Raw genomic sequence first — 21,561 nt, 5'->3', positions numbered from 1 at the left:
TCTAAGGAGTCACATAAACACTAAGGTGGAATGTTTTAACTTACTTTCCTGAAAATAAAATAAAGACTAATATTCACATGTATTTTATAGCTGCAGATAATTGAATATACTCAAACTTTAAGATATATATCTGGAGTTGGAGGATTTAGCTCAGCGGTTCTGCTGCCTGCCTTGCAAGTACAAGGTCCTAAGTTGGATTCCCAGTACTAAAAAAAAAAAAAAGATGTGTATCTGAAAATAAAAAAGACTAATATTCACATGTATTTTATAGCTGCAGATAATTGAATATACTCAAACTTTAAGATATATATCTGGAGTTGGAGGATTTAGCTCAGCGGTTCTGCTGCCTGCCTTGCAAGTACAAGGTCCTAAATTGGATTCCCAGTACTAAAAAAAAAAAAAATGAATGTATTAGTTTCCAAAGTGCAAAAAGAAAATGAGGAAGTCTCTAACTTTTTGTTTGATGTCAATCAATGCTTATCATAAGATATGTTACCTGAGAACATAGAAGATTAGCAATAGCTAAATTTATTAAACTAAGAAAAATCAGGACATTGGGCAATTATAAGATTCTTATTCCTAAAACTAGAGCAGTACTGCTATTTTTCTAGTGAGATTATTAACTGGAGTATTGCTTCCAGTTCTGTCTAAAGATAATACTGTAGACCATGAATTTTTAATTGACTGTCTAATTTTACTGATATTTGGAAATGTAAAATAAATTGGGTTAAAATGAGTTAGAGAAAAAGTGGAAAAGTGTGTATAAATTTTTACTCTTGACAATTGGGTTTTACATAAAATGTCCCACTGGAGTCCATTTTAGATCAAATATTGCTTTTGCATTTTAATGATCTTTCTACTTGATTATCATAGTTAAGGTATAATATCTATGCTAATCTCATTGTCGATTAATAAGCTATCTTTTAAACATTCCTTAGCAAGCTACAAAAATGACTGACATGATCTAGAAACAAACCAAGGCTTTAAATAAAAATAAAGGTTGTCCTTTTCATCTGTTATGTCAATAACTTTAAATGACCCCAGTGACAATTATATAGAAGATTATCTGACACTTCTGGCCAGGCCAAAGTTAAAAGATTTAATCAATGAATTATGAAAACTTAATTTATCTTCCCTTATAAGATCATCCATGAAGTAAAAAATGAAGAAAACTGGCTCAAGAGAGGGCTTGAGGAAATAAATCTAGCCTGTTTGTCCTAATGTTGAAGGTCAAATAGAGCACAGCACAATATACTTGCAATTCTTACTTAGATATACATAAAAAGAAATGTGCCAGAAAGAGATGGAAAATTTACAGATGAATATTGTATTCATTTCTTTTGTTTATTCTGAGTTTTGAGAAAGACCACAGATAAGAACTGATTAAGTTCCAAAGGGGAAACAAATGTTCATAATTCGTAAATCTTAATTGTAGTACACTTTTTAATAGAACTTTCATGATAAAGCCTAGAATTTCTTTCCCTTGCACCTAGAAGAGTCTTTGTAGTCTAACCTGCTTGTCTGAATCTATCCATATTCCCAAGGTCACCTCTATCACCATTACTTCAATACATATATGGATCTCTTCAGTTCTCTCTCTCTCTCTTTTTTTTTTTGTACCGGGGATTGAACTTGGGTCCTTGTGCTTGCGAGGCAGGCAACAGAACCACTGAGCTAAATCCCCGGCCCTTCTCTTCAGTTCTCTTATCTCTATGGGTGATCTTAAATTCAGTTTATGCATCTCCACTAGTCAAAGGGCAGTCAGGGGAACACATTCCTTATTCTTGCTTTCCCAGACACTTCTCAAGTAGTTTTTCTGTACAGTCTGTCTAGAGACAATGGATATGGCTTAGAGCCTAGATGCCACCTACCAGTTATATGCCTTTGTGGCTTGAAATGAGAAGGTTCAATGTGGTAAAGTAAGATTTTTTCCATTGTTGTTATTTTCCTGCCTCATTCCTGCTGCCTCAGAGTCGAGCTTGTATAAAAAGTGAATTGAGCTCTTTTTCCAAAGGGACCATGAAATGATATACAACATTCTTTAACACTATAGTACCCCCCCAACACTATAGTTCCAGTATTCTCAGTCTCTGGAAATAGTAGGGACCATAATTTTTCTAAGTAGATAAACTGAGAAGCAAGGATTTCTATAAGTAACGTATCCACTGTCCTAATCTGAGTATTCTGCTTAGAGCCAGTGCTTTTTCTACTAAAACATTAACTGACTCACTATGTTGCTTTCTATTTTTAATTTTGTTTAGATAAGTCATTGCTTTCCCAATATACTGTAAAAACTAAAAAAATAAAAAACATGGCAGATTATATAAAGGTTATGACCATGGGCTCTACATTCAGATTACTTTGGGTATGAGCTTGGCTTCTCCTATTTGGACATCTTGTTTAGGGAGAATCTCCTTTATTTCTATGTAAACTTTATATGAAAAATAGGTATACAAATATTAATAATACCATCGATTTGCTTTCAGAAATAAATGAAAAATAATATCATCAATACACACACAGTTGGCTTTCTATTTCCAATGTGTTCTCCATCCAAATAGTCAACCTACTGCAGATCAAAAATATTAGGAAAACAATTGCATCTGTTTTGAACTTATAATGAATAGACTTTGCCATTATTCCCTAATGAATACAATGATTTACATAACATCTACATTGACATTGATATTATAAGTAAATTGTAGATGATCTAAAGTACCTGGCAGGATGTGTGTAGGTTACATGCACATACCACTCCATTTTCTATGAAGGAATTGAGCATCTGCAGGCACTGGAATCTGTGGGAAGTTCTGGAACAAATACCCTCACAATGCCATTTATTTATGTTAATGTATAAATAACAGCTACACGATAGTGAACACCCCAAAATAGGTTCTATTTTTATAATAATTTGTACTTTCCACAATCTAAAATTAGCAGGTACTTAACACAATTATATTTTCTGATTGGATTTACTTTTGAAAGTTTAGCCTCCTTTTCCTAGACCTGAATGTATATCGAATGAGATTATCAATAAAATTTAGTAAGCTAACATGTCAGTCAAATAATGGCTTTCTTTAAAAATAAATGCTAGTAATAAAGCAGAATGATTAATTGATATAGGAATTAGTTTTTGCATAACACACGGTGTAGTATCAGGGTTTAGACAAAGAAATACATTCAATTTGTCAGAATACAACTCAAATATGTAAAATAGATCTTCATCACTATTATATGCAGTTCAGGTCAGGAAAATAAAGATTTCAATAGATGGACATTTGAGGCAATGGAAAAAGGAAAGAAAGAGAAATGAAAATAAAAAACTACAAAACCCCATAAGAACAAGCATCATAAACTGGTGGCACACAGATGTACACAAATATGCACAAAACCCAACTGTGCTCATCAAACAGAGTTCACTAAGGTGCCTATGAGAAAGACACCACTGGGTGCCTTTAAATTACCTTTTCTGTTGTTTTTATCATTCTCAACAGACAGAAGAAATATGTATTTTCAACACTGAAGCTATACATGCACAAAGTAATTATTCAAAGATGATTTGCAGGTCTTTATGCATCTAGCTGAAAGATTTTAATTAACAAAGTGTTGTTTGGAAGTGTTATGTAGAGATTAGAAGTTGACACCAACATAGTTTAATTTAAATAAGAATAAAAATGCTATGGCTGGCAGTACCTCATTTTTCAGATTTCCTCATTTCTGCAGTTGTATTTTATGCCTAATGTGTAATTACTGGTGTGAAAAGTCAGAGGATTCAGTTAAGTTTTTGATTCAACTGCCCTAAACTCCAGAGAAAACAAAGAAACAAATATTCAGACTTCAGTGTTCATCAAAATGTGTCTCCTTGCTTAATATACAGAAATGATTTAAGTGTCAGCTTTGTAGCGGCTGACACAGAACACAAACACAGATTCAGGGTTGATTGAATTATGACACAAATTAGGAGATGGTAGATAACAGCAGTTGCTAAATAACATAATTATTTGGTGTCATGATGTGTCTTAATTCCAATGGCATGCCAAAGAATGCGCTGCTAAGGCTGACGACCATAAAATGTTAAGGAAATGTGATTTAACATTAACAAAACAGCATCAGATGGAAAGCTTAGCTAAATTAATCCAGCGAAATAGGCCTAAGAGGAATACTCAGCTGTTCAGAAAAGAAGGGGAAGATAAAGAAAAGCGTCTCCATTTGCTGCAGTATTTTGGGATGCCTTCGAAAACACAAAGGGGAGTTAATATAGATTCATATGCTAAAATGCCTTACAGCCCAACTAAATTCAAAGAAAAGACGGGGAATTATAAAGTTGGCAAAGGACAGAAAGTTTCTGAACACAAGATTTAAAAAGAAATGAAGGGAAAAAAAGGAGTGTGTTCCCATAATAGCTAAGAGAATGGCGCACAAAATGAACGGGGGAGAGAGTTGTGCAGATGGAATGGAGAAGCCTGAAAACTGGGAGGGCACCGTGGCTTTGTCTTCATTACATCTGAGGAGCCTAGTATGTGTGTCCAGTAACTTTCTTCATTGCTGAGACAAAATACCCAACATCTACAAGTTAGATAAAGGAAGAAAGGTTTACTTTGGCTCCCAGTCATATTTGCTTTGGCTCATGGCCATATTTTGACTTTTGGTTCATAGACGGCTGGCTCCAAGCAGGGTGGTGTGATACAGAGGTGTGGCAGAGGAGGTCTACAGCAGAGCAGGCAGGAGGAGGCAAACAGGGACTCCTTCCCTCTTATCACATGCAGGCTACAAGCCTTTGGGTGGTGCCACCCACACTCAGGCGTGGCCTTCCCATTTTCTACACCCGGAACAATGCTAACCATCAGTTGGATAACGTAATCACCACACTCCTAATCACATTCACACTCCTAATCCACATTCACACACCCTAGATTCAGCCATCTCAGAAAAGCCCCATCTATAAGTGTATGAGGTTTTGGGGGGACATCTAGATATAAGCCACAACAATGTGATTTCTTTATGATTATGAAATTTCACAAATGTGAAATTCAGTAAGGTAACTACTGTGAAATTAAACCTGCCTCAAACTTTGAGATAGATTGTCTCAGATACAATGAAGTGGCTTTAAACCAGTAACTTCAGCCCCAAGGTTCTTGGTTTTCCTTTGGCATGAAAAGCAAAAGAGTTGTGCCAGAAAAATAGTGGATGTTATTCTTTTGCACTCTCTCTAATCTGATGATTTCAGAATATGAGTATCTGGGAAATAATTACTCCTGCTATCTTGAACATGGCTTTGAAAAGGATATATGGAGAGAAATTTCTTATTTTCAATCAAGTTTGGCTAAAGATTTACTGCTTTCCTAAGAGTCTAAAAGTTGGGTTTACAAAAGTGGCTGAGACAGGCACCAACCTAGAAGGGACTCCAATCGGCTGACCGCGACTCTCTTCTACTAATTTCCTACCCAGATCCATTCCTTTATGGAGCTGACAAAGCTCATCAATGTGTGTTTAATCTGTATATCTATGTTTACATATTATCAAAAATTACATTTGATGTTTAATTAAAAGTCTAATCTATCATTTAGTCACTATGGATACAGGATGCTAAGCCACTAAATAAGCTTTACTTATTTTATTGTTGTGAATCAGTAAGGTTCTTCCTATCAGCATTTGGACAACACAGATTTATTTGAAACTTTAATTAATTTTTTAAAAATAGAGTTTGATTATATAACCAGTTTTCAGAAGAGTTTTACATCTAACTCTGGACAAATAAAAAACAATGTGCATGGTTTGAAGGTATGCTTGTGGGTCCGAAAATGGACACTACAATTCATCAGAAATAAGAATTTAAAAAGCTCTCCATCTCTGTGCTAGTTAATCAACTGCTAACTGAGTAAGAAACACACAACTAAATTGGCTTGGCATAGTCCTGGGTGTGGAAGACCCACCCTAGGACAGATGGTCCCCAGAATTTTATAAAAGTGAAAAAAAGATGGCAGGCTAGATTCTGTTTCTGCAGAGGACCTCCAGTGCTCACCTTCCCTTTGGATATCATCTCCTGACTTCCACTGCAGATACTCCGGCCTCCTCACAGGGTCTCACACGGGATACTGCAGTGAGCTCCAGGCCTTTGACTGGATCCTTTCATCCCTAGCACTGACAGACCTTTTGAGCTCTTCCACACCTGACACTGTGGGTGGCCATTATAAGCTAATCTTGTAAGTCCTCATATATTTATACATTTTGTATTAAACCTGTTCAGTAACACTGACTGATACACTCTCCCTCTTTCCCTCCCTGTCTCTGGTTTTGGAGTCACAGTTTCCTGGAACTGAATGCTTTTCTATGACTTACTGGGCACGTGACTAAGTGTATATGATGCCTAACTTTTGCTAAACCTTAATTTTGGTCATCTAAAAGCATGAATAAATACCTCTTACATGAAAGATCTACCAAACTGTATCTACACTCCCCGTCCATGACAGGTACTTTATAAATAGGCACAATTATCATCATGATTATTCCTCCCTGCTGAAACTCAGAGACAAGTATGAGAAGAATAGATTTTTGGATATATTGGTTAATTTAATCAGAGTTAAAATAAAAATTTATAACCAGCATCTCTTCTATAGTCAGAGTCAACTCTTGGGTGGCTCATAAAATGATCTGAGTCTCCTTTACTTGTATGTAGAGAAATCTTGAGGAACATGAATCTTGTCTTAAAGTAGGAAAGTCTATGTCTAACTTTAAAGTGTCTCCAAGTATGACACCTTGTATAGAGTAAAAATTCACATAATAAGTCCCTAATTCCTCCCTTTTCCTATGCTAGGAAAAATCACTACTCAGTCTTGAAGGGCCAGCTCCCTCACCTCCAACCTGACAAGGCCTTTCTGGACTCCGGTAAGCTGAATCAGTGAACAGTTTTCACACGTTTGCATTGTTTCGCAGGAGCTTTGGACCTCTCTGCCTCAACAGGACTCTGAGCCCATTTTATTCATAAACCAGCATCTTGCACAAGGCCTGTCAAATTGGTTTATAAGTGACACGTATGACAAGTCACATTTGAATGAACAGTCCTCACACTGTGGTCCAGAGAGAACTTTGGGAACCTTAGGGGATACTAAGAACTACTTGAGGGTGAGAAGCAGGTGGCACATGGTTGGGGCAGTGCTTCTCCATCTAGAATATTAGACAGAATGGTTCAATCTCATGTTGTATAAAACATGTTCTTACACAAATTCCACTTGGAAAAAAAATTCTAAAATTCCATTTAAAAAGGAAAAGGAAATTAGAATATCATTGCCAGTGACTAACAATGTGTTCTGACAGCCTCCTGCCTCCTTTTGGATATATTAGCGTATCTGTACTATTTTCAGTTTTTATTGATTCAGCTATGCTGTACTAAGAAGAAATTGTCTATTTATTTATTTTTACTTGTTTATTTCCATTTGCTCAGTAGCATTAAAAGCAAAGTATGGGCATAACAAATACCAACCAACCATTTCTTTTTCAGTAACATCATACATTAATCATATCAAGTATTATTTTCTTCGCTAAAGAATGAAAGAACAAAAGGTCATTTGTATAAATTGCACTAATAATTGATCTTTTCTGTCTATAATGTTATTCTCATTGAATATTTATGTAAATTTTGGAAGAAAGAAATGTCATTTATAAATTAGAAGCAAGCACCAATAGTAAGCTGCCACTATTCTAGAGCAAGTTGTACTCACATTTTCTACAAGTAATGTAGCACAGAACTTTACGTCTCTTCAACAACGAAATAACTTGAAAGCTTGAACTTTTAGTGTAGGAAGCAAAGGTTCTGAGAGGAAGGAAAATGTGTACACACCAAACTAGTGTTCCTCCAGGTGGTATTCAATAGCCTTAGATTCTCTTGGGGGCTAAAGACGCAAGCTTATAAAAATGCAGAATCCTTTGACCTATTTCAAAACTACTAAATCACAATCTTGGACACAGTCTTTGGATCCGCAGTTCTTCTAAGGCTTCTAGGATGCACAATCAAATTTAAAACATACTGAAACTGACTCTGACTGCACAGAATCTCTAAACTGAAATTTATCTACTTTCCGTTGTAGATGTAGACCTCAGAAGGACTGCTGGAACATGCACAGCATAGTGTCTGACACAGAAACGAAACAACATAAAACTTAGCTTATCTTCATCATTCTTCCGGCCAACCTACTTGGACATCCCATGCTGCACAAGAAAATTTATGTTACTTCTTTTGTGAAGCTATTTTGTTATATTTATCCTTGGTTTAAAGCTACAGGTAAATATCTGAAATGGGGACTTTCAGCAGTAATAGTCAAGCACAGGCTGGCAGTGCAAAACAGCACATACCCAGATATGCAGGTTGGTTTTAAAGGAGACTTTACATTGTTAATGAACTGGAGCATTTTCAGCCCATGGCACACAGGTGGTTCTTCATGAACAGTGAGAAAGACTTAGTGCCCCACACTGGTGGAGACCAGTGGGGATAAAGAAAGCAAGATTACACACCAAAAGGGAAAAACAAGAACATGACTGACAAGGGGACCTACAGGAATTTAGCTTGTTATATCTTCCTGTGACACAGGCAATAGAATCAGATGGCTCTTGACATCTTCAGCGTGCATCCCCTTGGAAAGGCTCACCTTAACAAGACTCTCAGGAGTTGAGAATGAACAATTTAAAATTTTATTACAAAGAGGCAGCACAGAAGGGGGGTTGTAATAAGCCTGGAATTATGCAGACTGTCATTCTTCCTTAAACATAGGAACATATGGTTCATTTGCCTACTTGATACACGTGCTACCTGATGTACTAAGCACTATTACAGTAAGCAGTTGGTGATGCAAAATAAAATTAGGTTTATTTGCTTGTTCCATTAGGAAGCTCTGCAAGGAAGAGGAAGTGGCAGAGAAGCCCCCTGTTCAGTTGCAGCGCGATGGCTAACTCTGCAATGAAAGGGCATGTGTGAGGAGGGTTTTCTTATTATTAAGACTGAACACTCAGGAGTAATGGTAAACGGAAAGGAGCAGTAACAATTTAAAAGGTAGCTATTGTAATATATCTAGAGAAGCATCAAACAGGGAGAGAGGATCATATAGTTAGTTATCTTATATTCAGGCAGCCAGATCCTAACTGGGTGACACTCTAAGGTAAGATAGTCACAAAAAGACTTCTGGGGTAAAATATAATAGTAGCTAAATATTAGGCAAGGAGCTTTGTATCTAAAAGAATTACTTTGTCCAAGTAGGTCAGTCAGAAGAATGATGAAGAAAAGCTAAGTTTTATTTAGTTTTTTCTTTTCTGTGTCAGACGCTATGCCCTGAGCATTGTTGCAGCTCTTCTTAGGTGAATCTTTTACATGGGAGGAACGGAAAGATCAAGTGAGTTGCACGATAACTATGTCTTCTCTCTTGTCTCTTCCTGGTTGTATCTCTTCCAGTATCTCTATGTTTCCTTATCCCTTATCTTGGCTTCTTTATCTTTATCTCCCTCTGCCATCACCAAAGCTTTCCCATCAGCATTTCCTACAGTGGAATATTGTATTCTCAAGGCTGGTCTTGAAGTGCTGGAATGCCAAGTAGATGAGAGTGGAAGTCTGCTCTATATTTTACATAAAAGTCCATGCAACCTAATGGATTTGCTTGTTCTCACAAGGTGCTTGTGTATTCCAGGTAGTCAAGGCCTTGCAGGGTTTAATGGTGGCATTATTGTGGGATAAAGCATATGGAATGTACACTTTGATAAGATCTGTTCAAAAATATATACTTGGGGCAAGTAAGTAAAGGTAATGGAATGGGTTTCAGAGAGCACAATTGCCCTCTTATTTCAAGCCTGTAGAAAACAATCACATTCTGAGAACAATTGCTAAGGGCTAATATTTCTACAATTCAGTGAGCTTGATTGTGAATTCTGAAGTGTGTTTGTATTTAGCTCTTTGAGATTACAGAGAAAAAAAAGTGAGTCCAATGTAACCGTATATCCTGTGACAACTATGATCTCCAGAAATAATCAGAATGTGCAAAAATTTTTTTAATGTTTTGAGACATGTAAAGTGCCTGCTCTACTACCAGCAAATGGGAGATGCTTATGATAGATTTTTTAAATTTCTACTGACAATTTGTCTGACATGCATCTAGATTGTATTATATTTTTATGTTTTTAGGAAGAGGTAGAAATGCTATGAATCACTTATGGATCCTATTATTGTTCTTTCAGTTACAGGACATAATTTCTTCTGTGCATCTTTTGGTTTATGTTGAGAGCTTGTATGTCCATTATCACTAAGCAATGGGAGATTCTGGCATTGTGCTTAATGCTGTCCCAGGAAAACAATGAGCTGTCTGGGGTTAACATTTCTTGTCAAATTCAGGGAATGATCCTGCATAGGTATAGGTAGCCAGCAGTCACTAGGCATAAGGAGATGAATCTAGGACTTTTGATTTCTGTCATTTCATTTGCTAAGCAAATCTACAATAAAAAGAAGAAGTGATTAATTGTCATGGCTTGTGTTAAACTGTACCCCAAATACTCTTGTGGATGCAGTGGGACTTTTTTTTTTTTCAGAGGTGGTTGAATCTGGGATGTGTGATGCTGGGGTTAAGGGCACGTGATTACTAAACCACTACAAGTGAGTGACTAGTTTGGCACCACTCTAATTCCTGTAGTCCAAATAAGATGAAAGGGGCAGAAAGATGCTGTCATACTCTCTTTTGTTACCTTTGCTGCTTTGTGTGTACCACGTTGTTTCAGTTCTGCCATGCCAGTTTGTCATCTCTGCCTTGGAGTTGGCTGATTATGGACTGAAACTTCTATAAACGGTAAGGAAAAAAAAAAAAAAACCTTCCCTTTTAACTTTGGCAGTCAGGTATTTTTGTCTCAGCAAAGAGAAAAGTAAATAACACATTAATCAAGCTTAACAGACATAGAATTGATTTCTCTCATTGCTTCAGAATGCCTTGCTGACATGTGCTTACTCTGCATTCACCTTGACTTGGAAGGGCTAAGCTTTCAGTTGTTTTTCTGACTGCCACATTTGAGCATGAACAATGGCATCTGCTTAAAGGATGGGATGTCAGCAATAAATGTATCCAGTGGTAGTGGACTGTATGCAGATCACTGGTTCTTCCACACTGGCTATGGCACTGGAATCCCATACAACTCTGTGGGTTACATATAAGTTATAATCATTAATGTCAGTGGCCTCAATTCACCAATCAAAAGAATAGACCGGCAGACTAAATTAAGAAGCAAAATCCAACAATATACTATGTAAAATAAATAGAACTACTTGAAAAAGAAACTCAGACTGAAAGTAAAAGGATGGAAAACAGTTCTCCATGTGACAGGAACCTGGAAAAAAGCAGGGTAGCTATCTTATTTGCAGACAAAGTAAATTTCAAACCAAAACTAAATAAGAGAGACAAAGAAGGTCACTACATCCTTGTAAAGGGAAAAACCCAACAGGAAGAGATGACAATCATAAATATATATGCACCAAACACTAATGCCACCAACTATACAAAACAAATATTAAGGGACATAAAACACCAAATAAGCACTACAATTGTAGTGGGGGACCTCAATACCCCATTGTCACAAATAGACAGATCATCTAGACTAATACCCAACAATTAAATACTAGAACTGAACCATTTTGAACAAATAGATTAATAGATGTCTACAGAGTGTTCCACCCCACTAATCAGAATATACATTCTTTTTGGCTGCACACTGTCAATCCCCAAAACAGACCACATACTAGCTCATAGAACATGTTTAGGTAAATGCAAAGGAATTGAAGCTATCCCATGCATACTATCAGACCATAATGTAATTAAACTGGAGATCCTTAGCATAAGAAACTGTAAGAACTTCACAAACACATGGAAACTGAATAACACTCTCCTGAACAACCAGTGGGTCAGAGCAGAAATTAACAAAGAAAGACTGCTTCTACAATTTAATGATAATGCCAGTACAACTTACAGGAACATATGGGATACAATGGAAGCAATTTTACATGGGAAATACATAGCAGTGAATGCCCACACTAAGAAAACAGAGTGAGCTCAAATAAACAAGATAATGGTGAATCTTAAGTTCCTAGAAAAAGAAGAGCAAGAGAAACCCAAAGCTCAGGAGGAATTTATAAAGATCAGAGTGGAAATCAATGCAATGGAGACTAAGAGAATGATACAAAAAATCAAGAAATTGAAGAATTGATTTTTCAAAAGAATAAATGCAATTGATAAGCCCTTGGCCAAATTTATCAAAAAAAGGAAAGAAAAGTCTCAAATTCATACAATTAGGAATGAAAATGATGAAGTCACACAGATCTACCAGAAGTCCAGAGGATCATCAATACCCACTTCAAGAACCTGTAAACTAATAAAATGGAAAACACAGAAGAAATGGACAGATTTCTAGATACATATGAATTACCAAAGTTGAATGAAGAAGCTATACAAATTCTACACACTTGAATTACAATAAGTGAAATTGAAAATGTAATTAAAAATTTATCAACGAGAAAAAGCCCAGGTTATGATGACTTGACTGCTGAATTCTACAAGACATTTGGTTAGGAACTGTTGCCACTACTCTTTAAACTTTTCAATAAAATTGAAAGGGATGAAATACTTCCAAATTTATTCCTGGAAGCAAGTGTTACTTTGATTCCCAAACCAGGGAAAGACCTAACCAAAAAAGAGAACTGCAGGCCAATTTCCTTACTGAACATAGATGCAAAAATCCTCAATAAGATACTTGCAAACAGAATACAGAAGACCATCAAGAAGATTATACACCCTGACCGGGTCAGATTTATTCCAGGGATGCCAGGATGGTTCAACATACATAAATCAATAAATGTAACAGAATCAAATATTAACAGAATCAAAGATAAAAACCATATGATCATCTCAAAAGATGCAAATAAAAGTTTGAAAAGAATTCAACACTCATTCACAATAAAAACACTGCAGAAAACTGTAATAGGTAGTCTTTATCTCAAGTTGATAAAGGCTCTCTATGAAAAACAAACAGCCAACATCATACTACATGGTAAAAAACTGAAAGCATTCTCACTAAAATCAGGAATAAGACAAGGATGTCCACTGTCAGGCCTTTGTTCAATATAGTTTGGGAAATATTAGCCACAACAATTAGACAGAGAAATAAATAAAAGCAATAGAGACAGTAGAGGAAGAATTTAAACTGTCATTTTTTGCTGATGATATGATGCTCTACATAAAAGACCCCCAAAAATTCTGCCAATAGACTTCTAGATTTAAGCGACAGATTCAGTAAAGTAGCTGGATATAAGGTAAACACTCAAAAATCAGTAGCCTTAAAAAACATCAATAGCCTTCTAGTATACAAATAACAGACACACTGAGAATGAAATTAGGGAAACAATCCCTTTTACAATAGCATCCAAAAAATTGAAATATCTAGGCATCAATCTAACAAAGGAAACAAAACACCTCTACATTGAGAACAACACTCTAAAAAAAGAGATTGAAGAGGATATCAGAAAATGTAAATACATTCCTTGTTCCTGGGTAGGAAGAATCAATATAGTGTAAATGGCCACACTTCCAAAACTGCTATAAGATTCAGTGCAAACCCTATTGAAATCCCCATAGTATATTTCATAGAACTAGAGAAAATAATCCAAAAATTCATTTGGAATCAGAAGAGACCTAGAATAGCAAAAGCAATTCTAGGCAACAAAGACATGGCAGGGGGTATCAGAATTCCCCAACTTGAAACTATACTACAAAGCCATTGTGATAAAACAGTATGGTACTAGCAAAGCAACAGACCCGAGGATCAGCAGAACAGATTAGAAGATGCAGAAACAACTCCTGACATACTCAGCTACCCCATCTTTGACAAAAGAGCCAAACACCATCACTAGAGGAAAGATAGCCTCTTTAATAAATGGTATTGGAAAAACTGGATTTCAACTTGTCAAAGATTAAAACTAGACCAGTATCTTTTACCATGCACTAAGCCAAAATCCAAGTGGATTAAATAAATAAATATTAAAATAGAAACACAAGAAATCTTCTTCTTCTTAATGAGAGGCTGATTTCCCTTCATTTTCCCTTTATTTTGTACACGCAATAGTACCAACTAGTTGCATAGACCAACTCACACATTTTAGAAACTCAAATCGAGGTATTGGCTGCATCTAATCTTGGCCCTTATTCTTTGGAAATGGTAAACCTGGCTTGGTTTGATTTTTATCTTCTCACTTTATGCAAAGGAAGAATAACTAGAACACAAATCTTTAAGCCAATATCTCTGGTACTTCTGCAGTGTTGTCTTTAATTAAAACAAAAACAATAGCAAGAGGTGAAACAAGCAGCAAAAATCTGATTTATTTAAGCACAGGTATTATTTATTTTAGAGAATTGTTACTAATATAGGAGTGCTCCCTCAAACCACCAGTTTAAGGAGTGTTTATCCTCTTAACCAGAAGAACCCCTTAGATGTGCTCGTACATTTATATAGTAGTAAAAGTACATCTCACATATCAGTGATGAGATTTCTGTAGCTATTAAACTTCTGACTTAGTAGACTGGATTTGTAATCTTGCTTTTGATTCAGGAAAATATTCCTGTATAAGACATAATGAGGGAGAGATTGCCAGCAAAACTAGGATTTATTTTTCAAACAATTGACTGAATGCATGTCTTATGATTTAAAGTGAAATATTACTTTATTAAAAATATTGCAACACAGGCCAAGATTCAAAAACTCTTGCATTTTGAACTCAAATCATATAGAAATTAAGTATAAATCTTTCAGTAGACTATAAAGCATTTTGTGTGAGCCCGTATAAAAAAGCAAATTTAGAAAATATGTAATGCTTCCATTTTGCTATTTTAGCAACATTTATACTTCTTTTCCTCAAAAAGCTATGCTTCTGTATTTATGCTTTTCCTTTGTCTAACTTTTTGTGTTAAAATAAAATTGAAACATTTAAACAAAGCAAAACAAAAAGACAAGTACTCTTTTCCAAATTGTATCACCTTAGAAGCAAGGATTTACTGAGTTATTACCTAAGTCAAGCAGAATTGGGCTTCCAACTCCAATCTATGACTTCAAATTACCTTGCAGAAAAATAATTCCTTAAAAAATGGCAAAGAGAATGTTATGTGCCATGTGGTTAGCTCTAGATTAACATTTTATCCCCAGCACTTAGTAGAGTAATTGGTGTATAACAGATGCTCAATGAATATTTGTAGAATTAATGGATTAAATGAGAGGATTATGAGTGTATTCATTATTACAGTTTTGGTTTAACTATAAAATCTCTCAAGTCATTAAAGTAAACTTTAATTTTTATTAAATTCACAATCAGAAAATTTGTATTGATGTGTGCTATGTTCCAGGTTTTGCTCCATGCTGAATCTCACACTTATAGTAGATTGAACAGTGATAATCATTGTCCTTGTGAACTAGATACAAGGGTTCTCCATACCCTCTGAATCCATCCAACCAGATATTTCTACATATAAAAAAGACTCACAACAATCATCATGTTTAGCCTAGTCATGGGTCACCTGAGCAACTCCTTAAAATATATACAAAATCATAACTAAGAGAGAATTTGCAATTTCAACCTGCCAGTCTAATGTTTTCTGTTGATTTATGATTAATTTGTTGTCTTTGTGCAGTCACTGCATGAATATGGTGCTTGATTTTTCTTATTGCTGTTTCTCAAACCCAGGAATGTGGGATATCAAAGAGAAAAATAGTGGGCTAGTAATTTAATGTACAATCACATACACATTAATGATAGAAGTGAGAAGAGAATGCATATTTTATAATTCCTGGTGTAAAGATATTTTAATATATCCTAGGTTTTCACAGAGTGATATAACTTTTGATTCCCTTCCATTTAACTCCTATCTTTAAATTACTGGTATATCCAACATGTATGGGAAAGACATTGCATGACAACTAATTCACAGAGGGAAATGAAGTAGCCTTCGGAATATTTAGTGTCCTTAACTTATTTTCAGATAGAGGAAAATTTTCTAGAGTCTGTCATGCACACAGGCACTTAGTGTAAAGGCAGAATTCTTAAACCAGGCAAAACTTTGATGACATTACGCAGGCTAATAAGAAACATGTCTACCATATGAAAAAAGTTCCTTGACCTGAGGTTTTGAACACACTAAATAGATCAAAAGATGTCAACAGTGCTTCAACAATTGAGCAAAGTATATTTTCTATTATGTTCAGAAAAAAGATGTGGATATGGAGATGAAAGACATAGCTCAAAGTTTAAACCCCGTTACCCACTAGCTCTGTTATACAGGTCTTGATTCATAAAAAACTAGAAGAAATTGTCAAAATACTTATATATTGCTACTATTTTTTATAAGTAGGCAATAGTATATGATTGCTTGGAATAGCTCCTTTAGAGGCCTCTCAACCATCTCCAGGTAGTTACACTTTATTGGCAGCAAGAGTTAGTGACAATGAAATTTCAAAGTAGACAGTACCATGCAGAAGCTTTAAGACAGAAACTAAAAATCCCTCACATCAGTATTTCCAAGGTCAAGAACTAAAGACTACTTCTCCTTGGAATCGTTCTAAAATTTTAAACTTTTGTTTATATCTGACTATTTTTTCTCTATACACAATTGAGTCATCCATTACCAGAGATATGAGAAGCCAGATGTCACATATATTTTAGTTAAGTGAAATCATCATCCTGGTGTGACATTACACAATGTGTTCTGAGGCTCAGTGTGTTTGAGCTTAGGATCTGGGTTTATAAAATTTAGGAAATGGGCTATTTCTCTCTCCCCTTTGAAATAGAGACTGAAATGAATATCTATGTATGTGATAAACCTTGCTTGCATTTTGTCATCAAATCTAAAAAAGTAATTTCCCAGCTAAACTCTATGCTCTATACTCTGTCCCTGTCTCTTGGGACATTTAATTTAATTTGTTTTGGGGATATGATCTCTCTCTCTTACACACACACACACACACACACACACACACACACACACAAACACACACACATGCACAGTCGCACTAATTCAAATTACCTTAGTTCATTTGTTCAAAACGTACGGAGGAGTATTGTGTAGCATTAATATCTTTTTATTATTGAGTTATCCAGAACACTCTTCCACTTTGGTTGCTTTTTTTCAAATTAGATGAAGGGTTGTTTTTTTTTTTAATTCTAGAAGTTAGGATCTGTCCTGACAACATCACTTTATAGAAGAGTGTTCATTAAAAACAAAATCAGTTTCCAACATAAACATTAATGTTAATGTCCCAACATAGATGAGATAACCTTCCTTTGTGTGTGTGTGTGTAAATACAATTATTTTATCTTCCATATGAAGATCTATAGAAGAAAAATGAAATACCTAAATTTACACTGTTCTAAGTATGCAAACATCAGAGTTAGGATCTTATACAGGATCACACCATCTCCAGAGTAAATACTAATGTTCTTTCTTTCTCTCTCCTTCCTACCTTCCATACTCTTAATTTTTACTTTCAACTAGTCCAGAAATCCCTACAATGAGACCACCAAAAAGCCAGTAAGCCAACACAAATAGAAGCAGAGATTGTATTTTCCAATAAATAGCATTAAGCCAAGCAGTTAATGAAACCAGTCAGGTCAGAAGGTCGTACAAGAGGAGGCAGGACAGGGAACATGCAAAGAAACAAAGGCTTATGGAGCTGGCTCTATGACCCTTTGCAAATTACTGCTCAGTGTAATGTGTACCAAACAGAGATGTAAGTCTGTAATTACTACATTCTGTTGGGACTCAATTATTTTTTCAATTTTTAAACAATGCATGTTCAAGAGATAATTCATTTGCTAAAACATGCAATGAAATCCTAAAGCAAAAAAAAAGAGTGAATTACAGAAGAATAATCTGTAAATAGAATCACAGGGATCACTCCTTTAACATCAGTGAGACAATGCTCAGTCTGATATTAGTCACTGCTGTGATGTTACAAAGATCCTACATTTATTTGGTATGGGCAAAGTGAAAGGAAACAAAAATCTGAAAACTTGTTTTGAAATGCAGTATCCCTTGTGCTGGTCAGATATTTTTATTCCCTTCTCTCTTACTTGCCTTTACCCAGATCCTCTTCCTGTTCCTTCTCTACTCCACATGTTTTGTGTTCGGTCCTTTAAGGCTCAGGGGAGGGAAAGGGCAGTCAGTCATGCCTATTCCTTGGGTTAGCACTTTGGAATCACTTTATCAAACATCACAGAACTAAACAGTTCATCTGCTGCGTTGGATTCTGCGGGCTCTCTAAACTTTTCTTACCACAGCAGTGCATTCAAGTGCATTTAAACATTGATGATTAGGCTACAGGAATGAAAAAGGAAACATTTAAAATCCAGGGCATACAGAGGGAGGAGCTCAAATTGGGCAGAGCCAACAGTTTTCCTTTTATCTTTCTTTTCACCTTAGTTTTAAAGCATTTGCTCTCTTCCTTTATCTTGAGGGATGTCCCTCCAAACAGACTTTCTCTAAAGGTGGCAATGGCTTGCATATTCATGCTTCCTGACACATTTATTCTACAGATACTAGCTATAAACTCAGAAAAATTTTTATAGTCCAAGGATATAAAGGCATATGGAGAAAGGAGGACATAAGAGGAAAATTCCCTAGAAGGTGATCTTTCTTGCATATTTTATTATGCACATGGAGATGTCTATAAGATATAAGATATTATCATGATAATATTCCATACAATGCAAATCTCTTCTTGTTTGCTAGTTTTATTCCCTGTTTTCCTTCCTTGGCTACTGTCATAACGTAGAGACTAGAAATATCAAAATTGTGTCCCCTGTATCCCTTGTATAGGATTCTTTTCCCCCTGTTTTTTGAGATTCGGTGTCAAAATTCAGATTTCTAGTTACTCTGAAATGTTGCCTGTCCTTCAGCATGGATCTACCTTCCCCAAAACAACAGTTGACAAAGTTCAGAGTTATGATGACTGTCCCTTTGTATCAACTCATGCTCCAGTCCTCCAAGGTTCATTCAGATGGTTGACAATTGACATTGTTAATTATACTTTGGTTTTTCTCCCTTTCACCTGCCTTTTACCTGCATTGTGAGGTGTGGATATGAGTTAGTGATGTATATGATGCTGAGGAAGAGCTCATAGGATTAAGGGATCATTTTTTACATCTTTAACACAATGGTTCAATCAGAGACGGAGCTAAATGCATCTTAATCATAGTCAGAGATACATACAGGTCATTAAAATAAATCTGTGACTGTGATCTGGTCCTCCAAGTGTCAAAGGTATAAAGGAATGAAATTCATTATAGAAAAAAATACCTGTATTGTTCTCTCACACTATTCTAGAATGCATGCCAGTGCTGACCCAGGGTTTCTTCACTGCATGCATTACAGAAAGAAACCTCCCTTCTTTCTCTACAGGAACCTCTCTATAATTTTTCATGTGGTGAATTCATTTTGTCATGGGGTGAACACCTGTGTGACTATTTAAAAACCACAACACCAGATGTGTGCATTTGAGTGTGTCTCTCTTTTGTGTAATGTTCTTCTCACCGATTTCTCAGCAGGTTAGGTCAGAAAAAAGCCTTCAAGATGAATACAGAAAAAGGTCTTAAAGGATTTTTAAAAAACATATCTATTACAAGCATATGCAATGAAAATTTCGCAGCCAAATTATACAAACAGGTCTCATCTTCATGCTTTTATTTTTAGCATCGTATGAAAAATGCTGGTATCATTAGGTATGCCATTGAAGGTTTCTCCTAGCAAAGAGAAGTTTGGAAGGACTACTAAACCCTAAAAATTTGGAAGGTACTATATTACAAAATATTTCGAATTACTTTAAAAATAAAGATTATTTTACCTTTTACTTTGTCTCAGGCTCTCTGTTCCTCTTTTCCAAGAGATAGCTGCTCTGGGAAAAGCATTTGGTTTGCATTCAATAACAATATCCCCACTGACTTGAACAATAGAATTTTTTTTGATGGGACTTTTAGAGAAATCTGGAGCAGAGGCTAAAGTGAAATGAAAAATTAAACTGTTAATTAACATGCAGTGATTCAAGAGCTAAATCAATATTCTAGATAGAATCTAATATTTGCACTCAGAATTGTTTCTTTAACATCTTGGTTCAAGCTGTCCTGGGACCAGTCACTGACAACATTTTGGAGACTCTGTTTTCCTTTGTAGAATGAAAGATTTCTTCTAGAATGAAGATAACAACAGATACTACCTCAGGGAGCCAGTGTGAAAATTAAATAAGATAAGAGTTATACAATAGAATAGCATAGTACCTGACACCAAGTCAGTGCTCAAGAAACATAATTTGTTTTGGTGTTCATTATAGTCATTGCAATAAATAATTTAAGGTGGCAGAGAGGAAGCTAGTTAGAAAATATTACAGCCTCAGGAGCATTTATAATGAAGAGGATAAAGATGGTCTTACAAGCAACAATACTGAGATTTTTAATTCTGACTGGGTAATCATGAAATCTATTCCTGCCAATATAATGACCCTATATGGGAATATAAACCCTGTATTTCAATATATACCCAAATGTATATGTGTGCACATGCAAGAATATGTGCGTGTGTGTGTGTGTGTGTGAGTGCATGCGCACACTCGTGATAGATGTGTCCAATCCCTTGCTCACAACTGACATGCCTTCTTTCTTTTAGTGCTATAATAAAAAATTAAATTTAATTACTTATATACATTAAATATATTGTCTATTTTATATATTCACCAATATAATTCTTCTATACTCAGTGTTAACTCAGGCAAGCCAAGTGATCAGTCATGTATGGATATATCAGACATACACACATGTGTAATACCAGTGAAAAAAATCAGAAATAGTTTGTCAGTATTTCTGATTTCTTCATGCAAATTTTAAGTAGTAAAATAGAGTTTATATTCTACAGAAGAAAATAGGCTAGGCTGGACAGAATTTTTTAAAATGCCTTTGTCATTTTCAGGTTTGTCTTCACTAAATAAACACTGAAAAAATGCCAGTTCATGAGGGTGGTAAGTAGTAGACGTTCTGGGCTTTATTTAAATCTTTCCAGTATCATGGATGTTGGAATCCCTGTGATCAATCTCTATTCCTAAAGTTCAAGTGAACTGATGTCCTTTTAGATTTGCTATGTTTTCTGGCTTCTGAGATTTTTAGATATTACTACTCTGCCCTTCATCGCCTGTGCATGCTTTCTCTTATGATCTCTGATTGAACAGAATACCTTTCATTTAGGTTACATTGAACCTGCTGCATGTTCTGATAGCAACAATTAAATTGACCACATTTTAAATTTACTTTTTTTTCTCAGTGAAACTACAAGTTCGATGAAGATAAGGATCACTTTAATTTTGTTCATTTTATTTTTAGATCTGACTACATACTAAATGTTCAGTAAAACAGCAGTAATAAAAGGCACAGACAAAGAATAACTATATGCTTCCCAAAGCTAATAAAAGTTGGTTTCTCTTTGTTGTGTCTTTCATCTTATATTTCATCAATTTTTCCTTTTTCCT

The 21,561-nt window shown here is 35.4% G+C and overlaps 1 protein-coding gene across 7 annotated transcripts in view; it reads right to left on the bottom strand.

Moving 5' to 3' along the window:
* The window catches only part of Cntn6 (contactin 6), a 291,448-nt gene that overhangs the window by 52,056 nt on the left and 217,831 nt on the right, over positions 1 to 21,561 (bottom strand). For all 7 annotated transcript variants that reach the window (XM_033757030.1, XM_033757032.1, XM_033757034.1 and 4 more), the window contains one exon: positions 19,894 to 20,044. In XM_033757030.1, the coding sequence (XP_033612921.1) occupies positions 19,894 to 20,044 (151 nt within the window). The remainder of the gene's footprint in view (positions 1 to 19,893; positions 20,045 to 21,561) is intronic.

Source organism: Fukomys damarensis, unplaced genomic scaffold (assembly GCF_012274545.1).
Source record: "Fukomys damarensis isolate Sample0158 unplaced genomic scaffold, DMR_v1.0_HiC HiC_scaffold_28, whole genome shotgun sequence".
NCBI classification, from domain to species: domain Eukaryota; kingdom Metazoa; phylum Chordata; class Mammalia; order Rodentia; family Bathyergidae; genus Fukomys; species Fukomys damarensis.
Note: the sequence above shows the minus strand (reverse complement) of the source record. Positions and strands in the feature narration are given on the sequence as shown.